This window comes from Doryrhamphus excisus, linkage group LG15, assembly GCF_037039965.1.
Source record: "Doryrhamphus excisus strain RoL-2023G ecotype Guam linkage group LG15, RoL_Dexc_Guam_v1.1, whole genome shotgun sequence".
Lineage (NCBI taxonomy): Eukaryota > Metazoa > Chordata > Actinopteri > Syngnathiformes > Syngnathidae > Doryrhamphus > Doryrhamphus excisus.
The window spans coordinates 9920991-9931826 of record NC_136371.1 but is presented as its reverse complement, the minus strand read 5'-3'; the positions used below and the strand labels follow the sequence as shown (position 1 = coordinate 9931826).

The following is a 10836-nucleotide window of genomic DNA, read 5'->3' as shown; positions in this document are numbered from 1 at the left end:
TAACACCCCTATAGTTGCCTTTACTCTTGTATTACCCAATAAGACCACACATTAGCGTTTCTTTTTTGACTTGTTATGTACAGTACTTCCTACGAAGGCTTATGTTTTTGGTACTGTAACATGGCTGACACCTAACATGCGTCTCCATTGGCTGTGTTTATGCTTAAAAGTATTTAATTCTGGGCAAAAAAATAACAACACTGGCTGGAATATGCATATGTTTTACTAGGCTGCAGTCAACAGCAATGATTTATTTATACATTTTTGAAGCCGCAGAAAGGCTTCTTTCTGCATATCAGGACAATATTAAAATAATATACTCTAAAATATATTTTTGATCAGTTTAAATAATACAAAAGTGCAAAAGTATTTTGTTTTTTATTATTTGGCTTCCTATGCTTTGCTTTTAGTTTCGGGTGTCTTTCCAACCGCTTTCAGGTAAAAGTAATCTTTCGTTGGTCATTTGTATATGTTTAGATTAATTGTACATATGTATATGTACTTGTAAATTATAATGTAATTGTTAAATCTAAATAATAAAAATCAATTAAAGTATAAATAATTTAAATGGAAAAACACATTGGACTCACGCGGTGTATTAACAACTAAATAAGACACATGCTAAACAGAGAATGGAATAAATGATGAACATAACCAAGAAGAACTCTAACCGGGGCGGACCTTAACCGAGGTGACTGTATGTATCGGCTGCTTCTTAATGATGAAGTCAATGTGGTGTGTTCTCCTCAATCCCATTGTCATCATACGATTGTGGGCTACCAGAAAAAACTGGTGCTGATGGAAGAGGAGGTCCAGGTCCGGCGTGCTCGGGTTGATTCTCAGCTCATGGACTCCAAGTTGTTGCGTAGCTTCTTGACGCTGGGCTTCCCCTGCGCCTCCGCCCTGCTGCGCTTGCCGGCATAACCGTCTGGAAGCAAAGATGTGGCTGTTAAGGAGCATGAGGTGGGACAAAAAGTGGGACGGGATGAGGCTTACTGGTGGTGACATTAGAAGAAGCGACGGCGTCCTTTTGCCACTGTGAAGACAAGACACTTTGGTGTTTTGGTCTGGTGACAATTAAGATCTACGCTTATCGATGCTCACTATGAACTTCTGGATGCCCTTCAGGTTGCTGAAGCGGAGGTAGGAAATCTCGCCTTTGTCCCGATCGCTGTCGTGGTCATTGGTGTAGATGTGCGTGACGCCGGCGCCTCGAATCAGAGGAACGCACTCGTCGCAGGGACATTTTGTTACAAACAGCATGGTGGCTTCTTCAGGGTTGATGTCTCGAGTTCTAGAAGAATTGTGGAGCTGCTGTCAGGCGGCACAGTGATGGTTTGACGAGAACACAACGTTGATACCTGAAGGTTAGGGCGTTCTGCTCTGCATGGATAATGTATCGGTACTTGCGCCGCCGTTTGTCCTCCTGCTTGTCATCCATGAGGGGGTACTCGGCGTACTGCGAACCCGCTGGGTAAGCGTTATAGCCGCAGCCCACTAAGAACAGACCACCGGGGCCATTAAGGACACCCTACGACAAGAAAGGGATGTTTTTTTCCTTTGGTTAAGTCCAAACAACAGTAGACAAATTTTACAAGAGTATACCGACTGTCCGTGGGCCCAAATAACGGCACCGACGCCCACCTTAGGGTCCTCTGGAAGCACAACGGCGATTACACAAGCTGGTTACAACACACTATACAGTGGTGTGGAAAAGTGTTCTGTTTGTCACACTAGAATGGTTCAGATCATCAAACAGATGGAAATATTGGACTTTTTAATATTAACGGAGAAAAGGGGGCTTTGACTAGGCCACTCCAAAGTCTTCATTGTGTTTTTCTTCAGCCATTCAGAGGTGGACCTGCTGGTGGGTTTTGGATCATTATCCTGCAGCAGAATCCAAGTTTTTGATTGGTCGCCATTCTCATTCTCCTTTTTTGGTAGACAGAAGACTTCATGGTTCCATTCATCAAGTCTTCCAGGTCCTGAAGCAGCAAAACAGCCCCAGACCATTACACTACCACCACTGTATTTTACTGTTGGTATAATGGTAAATTACTTTTCCACCAGATGTAATGGGAGACACACCTTTGTCTCTTTTCCCAAAGTTCTTGGGAATCATCAAGATGTTTTCTGGCAAAATTGAGATGACACTTAATGTTCTTGCCCAGTCTGTCTCTTATGGTGAAGTCATAAACACTGACCTTAACTGAGGCAAGTGAGCAAATTTTTCCACACAGAGAAATGATTTAAGTACAAACAGGCAAAACAAATAAGAAGTCGGGAAGGGGGTAAACACTTTTTCACACCACTGTGAAGTCCTTTTGCTAAAAAACAAGCCATAAAGCTTCAGTTTTCTGAGCAGACCTGTCCGATACGCCAAGAGCCTGGCTTGGATGATGCAATGACGGGCAACTTCTTGGGAAACGCCCTCATGGCGAGGGGGCGATGACATTAATGATGCATCAGTGACGAAGGGTTCCCTGTGTTGAATCAGTGACAGCATCAAACAGCTGAAGAAGGACATCTCTATGATTTATTGTACGTGTGAATGCTGAAATGTGGAATTACTACAAAATGGGGATATTTTGTGTGGATTGGATTGACTTATTTGGAGAAAATGTCACTCAATGTCGTTTCTGAGGGGAGGAGTTGAGCGCTTCTTACCGGTGAAAGCTGCAGTGTCGCTGTGGCACCCCGGCCGCCACGGCAGCCAGAACTTCCACCACTTCCTTCATGTTGTGTCTCAGATTGGAGAAGTAAGGTTCCACGCAGAAGTTCTCCAGATGCATAAGAGTCAAAATCTCTCTGTGCTGATGGGGGCTCTCTATCAGAAAATGCTTGGAGAAATCCTGGAAGTGTTTCTCCTGTTCCCTAGAGAAGACCAATAGATGTTCTTGAAAGCCGGTGTTACACGTGTAGGTGACAGCGAGTTCAAATACCTGCTAAAGAGTTCCTCTATGTTCAGGCCGAGATCATCATCAGCAGCTCCCGCCATGAAGTCACACTCTCTGGACGTCTCAGCAACAAACTGCACCATGCCAGGAGCTAGAGGCTGGAGGAGCAAGCATATGTGGGAGCGGCTGTTGGACTTCAGCTTCTCGGTCGCCATGGCATCCAGCATGGCTTCCTCTGGGATGGGAGGACCGTGGGGGCTGGGCCTCAGCATGCTGCATTCGGGGTCTCCAGGCCAGAAGGAGATCTGACTCACTCCAGCTGTAAACACAACAGCCCAATCAGCACGCCAAGGACGTTCTCATCTCCTCCTCTGCTCACCATTGATGATCATCTTCAGGCAGGTGGCGCACGGTCGCCTGGAGAAGTACAGCTGACAGTCAGCCAGACGGGCGCCATGTTGGAGGATGGCTGCCTGTCCGGCGTGGAGCTCATGTCCGGAGTAGTGGAGTCCCACCACTTTAGAGTCCCGAACCACCGCTAGACCCACATTGCGGTACTGCAACACAACAGGACAAAAACTTGGATTATTACATTATTGTCAGAAATTAAGGACTTTTTTCTCCTAAAAAATATACACATTTTTATGACTTAATAAAATACACTATTTAAATTTTATATAATAAAATTATAAATACACTATTTTAAATGTACGCCTTTTTCATAACTTACAACTTTTTTCATGTAAATTTACGAGGACAGAAGACATTATTGTCATAAATTTTTTTCTTATAAATGTACAATTTTTTTTCTAAAAAATGTACAACTTTATTCTCTTACATTTATGACTTTTTTCTCATACATTTACAACTTTTATTTCTCTTGCATCCTATTTGGCCACTCCTCTAGTAAATATTGGTACACCCCTACCACCCCTACCTGCTCTTCTTCTCCAGGTTGCTGCTGTGGGAACAGTTCCAGCCACAGACTCAACAAGCTGAGCAGGTTTATCTTTGACAACCTGGGACCATGACCTGCACCATACGACCGTCATTAGCATTCATGCTAGAAATTAAATTGCTGTATTATGTGATTTTAAAAAAAGGCCAAACCTTGCACTGTGCTGACGGTCTGGCTGCTGTGGTCTCTTGCAGGAGACCTGGTCTGGCCCAGACTAATCAGACGACTCTCTCCCTGGCCTTCTTCCATTCAATCAGCTTGCTGCGTTCAATCCCTCTCCGGAAGTCGGGAATTCCGAGCACCTGAATGCAGAAGGCGACTGGCAGCCCCTTGGCCTCGGACACCTCGCTCTCTTCAGCATTCGACACAGGAAGGGGAAGCCGTGCTGATATCGACCAAACGTGACAGGACTGAAGAACGACCCGAGCGTCTGTGGATGTGATGCTGTCAAGATTCAGGTTGCAAAACAACGCATCATCGATGTCTCCTGTCGACTAAAAGCACTGATCTAAGATCAGTGACGTGAGCTCAGTTTAGCCTGGCTGCCTGACATTTTGCTAGCTTGAAGCGGTGAAGGTCGGAAAAGCTTTCACGCATAGTTAGGCGAAACATTGTTATTTAATGCTCACCTTTGCCTGCTTCTGTCAACAAAGCCACGATCGGTGTCCTTAAAGAAGTCTCCCACGTCTCTGATGTAGGCTTAAATGTGCTCTTCGCTTGGGAGTACGCGGACGTGTTTGTTGATGAAACGGGTTACTTCCGCAAATACGTGACGTCATTGCACGGGCGGGGAAACTCACTGTGGCTTTAATTTTCCATTTTATAAATATGTCTTATTTTTAAAAATGGCCTACTTGAACGTTGGTGTCTGAGTCGCCTGAGTGAGATGGTTAATGCACAAAACCGAAAAAAAATAACATTAGCTTGAAGCGGAGCTCTGGAGCAGCAACATGTAGTTTGTCATATTAACACTAGGTGGCGCCTTCCACTGTGGTCAAAACCGGCTCTGTCACCTGTTTATGAGGGCCAATGAAAATAACGTTTGAAGAGAGCATAACTGTCATGTAATGCCTTCAATTCCCTTTTAAATAGGATTGTTTAGTTTATTTTTTAATGAGGTCCAATAAAACAAATCTTTGTTTTAATGGTCAAAATGTTTTTAGTCATTTGGGGCCCCAAGGCTAACATAGTCAGTTGCTAGCTACATTGCCATGTTTATTCATCAGCTCCCCCAAAATAAGACTTTAAATATTAATGGTTATCATCTACTAACAAGTGTGAATGGGCAATATTTGGTATTCGATGAATACCAGGAATTTGCAGCATGAGGCCACCATCATCCCTGTGGATATTAGCATCACACCAGAGGCAATAAGCGTTCAAGAAGAGCATCGTTTTAAAATGGTTCACCATAATTGTTCCTATAAGTGACATTCTGGGTGCTTCCTAATAAAATCCAGCTTCATTTTTCAGTTTACAAACTGTAATGAGATACAGGCTGGCTTGCTGTGGTCTGAGTTACCATGGTGATCCACACAACACACCCTTTGGAGTTGGGGCGCATTCTTGGCAAAGGATGCTGATGTTGGATTGTGCTGGTAAAGACAATTTTTTGAACTTTTCCAATCCACACGAAGCTTTTGTGACTTTTATTTTTCCTTGCTTGCGATAAGCTCACACACGCATATTCAGCGGTGGCTTTTTACTGACAGAGCAGCTCACTTTTTTTCGGCCCCTTGACGACAGCAATCCCATGCTGCAGCCTTGAGCTCTCACAAACAATACACACACAGAACATTGTGTGATGCTGGGCTCAGTCGCCCTGCATAATGACTGTGTTCGCATGTGATGACCTCAATGTCACCATAGTATATGCAAGATCCAGCTGCCGCGCTTCATTATCCTCAACTTATTTGTCGACACTGCAATGCAGCAAACAAAGCAATGCTTGTTGCTGGTGCTTTCGCTGGTAATTGCTGCCACTGCAGAGGCTCCGTCAAACAACTGTTGCTTATGGAGTCCTCTAGCGAATGATTGGCTTTCTTGATGGCATTGTTAAGGGGAACGATGTTAATGAATCCTTTGCATCACAATCTGACGGATGGTAAAAACAGTGTCTTTGTTCCACACAGAAGGAGACAGCCACAAGTGTATTTATTCAAATGTTATCAGTTAGGAAAGCCCATTAGAGCCCGTTGACATGGCGACACCAGCCACTAACTCTTGGTCAAGGTTTCCAACTTGCGTCAACATCACTGAGTTTCCTTCTAATTTGAATTTGGCTTGCTTATTTCCTCGGAAGACTTTCTGCCTTTTAGTTTCATACCTTCCGGTCTTTTTATTTCAATTTTCTTAAGTTGTTTTATTTTAGACTCCGGTTTCCTCCCACATTCCAAAAACATGCTAGGTTAATTGGCGACTCCAAATTGTCCATAGGTATGAATGTGAGTGTGAATGGTTGTTTGTCTATATGTGCCCTGTGATTGGCTGGCAACCCATCCAGGGTGTAACCTGCCACTTGCCCAAAGTCAGCTGGGATAGGCTCCAGCCTACCAGCATACCCCCAGAACTGGATAATGAGGATAAGCGGCATAGAAAATTAATGGATGGATGGGCTTTGTTGGACTTCAGGAGGTTTGCCACCAGCTGCTGATAATTATCTGTCTTGCGGTGTTGCTGATACGGTGTTTTTTTAAAAACTTTTCTGCAAAACTGTATATTATTGTAAAACCTGCTTGTTCATGCTGTCTGCAACAAGTGTTGGACATGTTACCGTTTCTGTATTGATCCTAATGTGGGGGTTGAAAATATATCTCCTCTGTTTTGCATATGCCAGTGACTGTGAGGTTCAGAACCGTGGACAGCACCCCTGACTTTTGATGCCACGTGCCATAGCTTTCCCATATTAAAGAAAGAAAAAGAGACAAATGAATGTGCTTTTCACCTGAGTGACGCCATCCTTCTCCTTAGATGTTGCCGGTTGACCCCCCAACCACCCAACCCCCCAACCCACTGACGGCGTGGGAACCACGTGTCTACCCGCTCGCATGCATCTTCAGTCTTTCGGGGCGCATCAAATTGCACAAGAAAACCGGAAGTACACATTTCCTTCACAGTAAAAATCCAAGTCCGTTAAATTGCCTCAAAAATTGGCATATCCTTTATACCACATGTGTCGACAGAGGGCCGAGGCTCTGCAGGTTTTCTTTCCAACCAGTTTCCCCATCAGGTGATTTATTTGACGAGCTCCTTCCCTCAAACCAAAGGAGCGTCAATCATTAAAATCACCTGCAGATCTGCTGACCAGCAGAACCTGTAGTGCCTCGGCCCTTGACACTCCTGCTTTATACTTATACTTTTCTATTTGTTAGTCGTGGTTGTAATGAGAATAAAAACATGACAAAGATTTTATGCAAACAAACTGTGTAAAAACAAAGTTCTACATGTCAGTGTGACAATATCAACAAAATAGTTACATTCACGTATTCCCTGCCTTGGACGTTTGGAAAACCGCACACGTGCCCTTAAAGGCATTTATTGTGAAGGTGCCAACCGGATGCCGCGTGTCGGTACGCTTGCGTGCTCCCTGGCATGTTGCTTAAAGTGACTCGTTGCACCTCTTCGCGCCCAGCCGGCGGTCGGTTGTCGGTACAGCAGCAGTCAGCAGTCAGCGGTCTGCTTCTCCCGTCCACGTTTTCCCGCCACGGCTCCCGCGTACCTATGAGGAGGCGCGAAAGAGCGGGAGGAAAAAAGGAGGCAGCGGCAAAACCTTCGCGCACTGGAGCTTATGGATTATTGAGAAGTGGACGCTGTGAGAAGGATGAAATATTCATATGACTTTTTGAGGAGGAAACGGTATTGCAGAGATTCCCTGCAGTGATTGACTAGATGAGGACCAGATGAAGACCAGCTCGGCTGCCGGAGGAGGATTGTGCATCTAGCGTGTGAGTGCGCGTGTGCGTGCGTGTGCCTTTGGAAAGGAGCCCCCGCTGCAGTTGTTGCCCGCTTCTACCGATAGAAAGATGCCACCGACTTGCTGACGGACACCCGGGATCCGCAAACCCTCCCACCCTTCCTCCTCCTCCTCTTCCCCCCCACCCGGACGGACGGACGGACGCGCGGAGCCCTGCCATCCCTCCTTCACTAATATGCAATGGTTTTTTGTGCAGAAGCCGACAGCTGCCGCGTACCGCCGACTACACGCTAGCGCCGCCGCATGCCTGTCCGCCGCTGCCGCTCCTCTCCCCGCGCCGCGCGGCACACGACGACGCCATTCGAAGAGGAGCACTCGGGGGCTCTTGACGCCGCGGCGGGAGCGCGGCAGAATCAGCCGCTCCTCCTCCTCCATCACCTTCTCTCCCTCCTCTTCCTCACCTGCTGAGGACCATCGGCCTCCAGAGAGAAGCGCCGCGGAGGTCGCTCTTTTCCTTCCGCTCGGGAACGACGTCAAGGCGGACTACGTGCGCGTGGAGGAACCGGGCGAGAAACCGGGCGACGAACCGGGCTTGCTTCTCTTCTACCTTTCTATGGTGCAGATCGGGGGAGCCAAGCACCGTCGAACTGAGCCCGACTGCTGGCCGGTTCCGCTGGCATGCAAACAGGGGGGCGGACCGGCCCCCATGCGGTGGGTGAATTTTAGGCTGCCGCATCCGGTGCGCCTCTCGTCCCCCACCTTCTCTTCCTCCTCCTCCTCCTCCTCTTCCTCCCCCGTCTCGGCCAAATCCATGCGGTTTATCTGGAGCAACATTTTCAGCAAAGGATCGCATATGCTGCAGTGTCTTTGTGGCAGGAGCCTCAAGAAAACCAAGAACCCAACTGGTGAGTTTGAGTGTCTGAGTGTGTGCAGTTGATTCGAGTGACTTTGCTGTGACTGTTCTACTGGTTGCTGCTGTTTTCTCTGCAGTTGTGCAGCAAGTGCAAAGGAAGAGGGGGGCGAGGGGGGCGAGGGCGTCTCGGGTTGTGGTGTAAGGTGCTGTAGCGCACATAGAGTGGCAGTGCGTGCAAAAAAAGTGTGTGACAGAGATGCTGCGGAAAATGAAGTCTAATGCAGCATGCGGGCAGTTCAGGCTCCACTAACCTGCATGATTAAGCAGCACATGGCCTTATTTCCACTCCTGCTGTGGAGGCAGACAGTATGGAGAGCATAAAGTGTGTTGGGGGTCGGCCCTTGTCTCTGTTGTAGGACCACAAACATCTCCCTCAAGAGACTGAAGGCCCAGTGCGATGCTGTGCTCAGCAGAGCCTGACAGGGAGCTGACTTCACGCAATCAAGCTGTGTTGGAGACAACTTTTTCCATCTAGTTCATTCTCAACATTGGTCATATTGGACGGAGACAGGCCTGGTGGGCTTTGGTGTCTTGGTTCTGGGCAGGTTCTTCCACATCCTCTCGTGCCTGAATGCTTTTATAGACCTCGTTTTGTCCTGCTGGAACACAAATGAGCCGTCCACAAACTTTTCCCACTAAGTTGGAAGCATGCAACAGACCAAATGGTCTCATGGTTGGGTGAATAATTTAGATCAGGGGTCTCAAACACACGGCCCCCGGGCCAAATGTGGCCCGCAGGACACTAGTTTAGGCCCCCGCCTTGATATGAAAGTTTAATGTTAGTGCGGCCTGCGCAAGTTTGATATGGATGCTGTATGGTATCATGTACCCAGAAAAAATTATTACATTTGATTAATGTTCATGTTAAAGGTTAAATAACTGTTAATAGTTATCCTCCCTATCCGTGTGGAAGTGGTAAGTTTTTGGCTATGTAAGTTCAAAGGAAATAACTTGAAGGCTATCGTTTAGGTCGCTAGCGCTCCTTTTTGCGAGTTAGCATGTGTCTCAAGACCCTGCAGTTGCGCAATATGTTGTAAATAAAAAGAGTATAAATGTGACTATAGTTGTGTTTTGTCATGTCTACAGGGCTCTAATAATGCTTTGTTCATTTTAATCTGAAAATAATAATTTGTCTACCCACCAACTATATGTTTTTACTATACTATAAGTTTTTATTATTTGCCGTTTTATTATTATTATTATATTTATTTATTACTGATTGATTGATTTTCTTTATTCTTGATTTGTTTATTTATTTTTCATCTTATTTTGTGCAGAAAAATAAAAATTAAGATATTTGAGAACAGTGGAATGTTTTATCAGAGCTTTTATTGTAGAAAATCAGAACCAAAACAAAGTTTATTAATTTTTCTGTTTTTAATAAATGCGTTTTTTTTTTTTTGGAAAACCTGATGCGGTCTCACCCAGACCCTAGCTCCAGTGGCCCCCAGGTAAATTGAGTTTGAGACCCCTGATTTAGATGAATGGGAAACCAAGGTTGTCAAGCCCAACGCCTGATTGATATATCCATTAAGAAGTATTTCTGCATAGTTTTGATTTATATACGTAGCTCAGACCTTTGACTTGAATGATGTTGTGACGGATGATTTAATCACAGTATGAAGAAATAAAGTTCTTTTTATTATTTCCATAAGAACATTGCAATACTCTTTGCTATTTGCATCCAGAACAGCCTGGCTGCTTCTCCACAAATCAACCACAAAGTGGTCTAATACAGCATCTGGAAAGTATTTACCCGCTTTCCTTTTACAACTGCAACAATTCATTGATGAGTATAATTGATTATCCAAATATTCAAAAAGTACTTTATTTTGTCTGATCATTATCGGTACCGATAATTTCCCGATCATGAAGACCAATATTTAAAAAAATGCTGTAAACAACACATATGTGTTCATTCCACCACAGGAGATATGTCATGTTACACATATCGGTATTGTAAATGGAGAGTTGGACAATATCGGCATATCGGTTTTCAGCAACAAAGCCAATATCTGACATCTCTGGTATTTTGGTATTGTGGTAATACGTTTTTGACATAAAAATGTAAACATCCTCTGAGTTCAGCCTTTCAAATGTAATTTTTTTCACATTTTTTTCAAATTCAGACCAACCCCCTAACTGTTTGGTTCAT

At 45.1% G+C, this 10836-nt stretch overlaps 2 protein-coding genes across 3 annotated transcripts in view; one reads left to right on the top strand and one right to left on the bottom strand.

The window, feature by feature from the left end:
- Positions 1-308: 308 nt before the first annotated feature.
- cdadc1 (cytidine and dCMP deaminase domain containing 1) lies at positions 309-4648 on the bottom strand. 2 transcript variants are annotated; one of them, XM_078796793.1, is made up of 12 exons: positions 4485-4648; positions 4008-4285; positions 3835-3929; positions 3277-3454; positions 2943-3216; positions 2668-2874; positions 2368-2483; positions 1606-1655; positions 1362-1531; positions 1105-1294; positions 997-1036; positions 309-928 (listed from the first exon to the last, which is right to left on the bottom strand). In XM_078796793.1, the coding sequence occupies exons 2-12, from the start codon at positions 4102-4104 to the stop codon at positions 840-842; spliced, it is 1506 nt and encodes a 501-aa protein (XP_078652919.1). In that variant the 5' UTR covers positions 4105-4285; positions 4485-4648; the 3' UTR covers positions 309-839. The 2 variants fall into 2 exon arrangements, with proteins under 2 accessions (XP_078652919.1, XP_078652920.1); XM_078796794.1 differs by having other exon boundaries at positions 4008-4299; positions 4485-4634.
- Positions 4649-7496: 2848 nt separating this feature from the next.
- LOC131104463 (fibroblast growth factor 14-like) overlaps positions 7497-10836 on the top strand; it is a 41174-nt gene continuing 37834 nt past the window's right edge. Inside the window, exon 1 of the mRNA XM_058051660.2 lies at positions 7497-8673. Coding sequence (XP_057907643.2) covers positions 8004-8673 — 670 coding nt within the window. The 5' untranslated portion in view covers positions 7497-8003. The remainder of the gene's footprint in view (positions 8674-10836) is intronic.

Coding starts and splice junctions, on each gene's coding strand:
- cdadc1 (XM_078796793.1), bottom strand. CDS start 4,104: ATGGAAGAAGGCCAGGGAGAGAGTCGTCTGATTAGTCTGGGCCAGACC. Junction 1,656..2,367: donor GCTCTTGGCGTATCGGACAG/GTCTGCTCAGAA, acceptor TTGTGCTTCCAG/AGGACCCTAAGGTGGGCGTC. Junction 929..996: donor TTCTTCTAATGTCACCACCA/GTAAGCCTCATC, acceptor CTTTGCTTCCAG/ACGGTTATGCCGGCAAGCGC.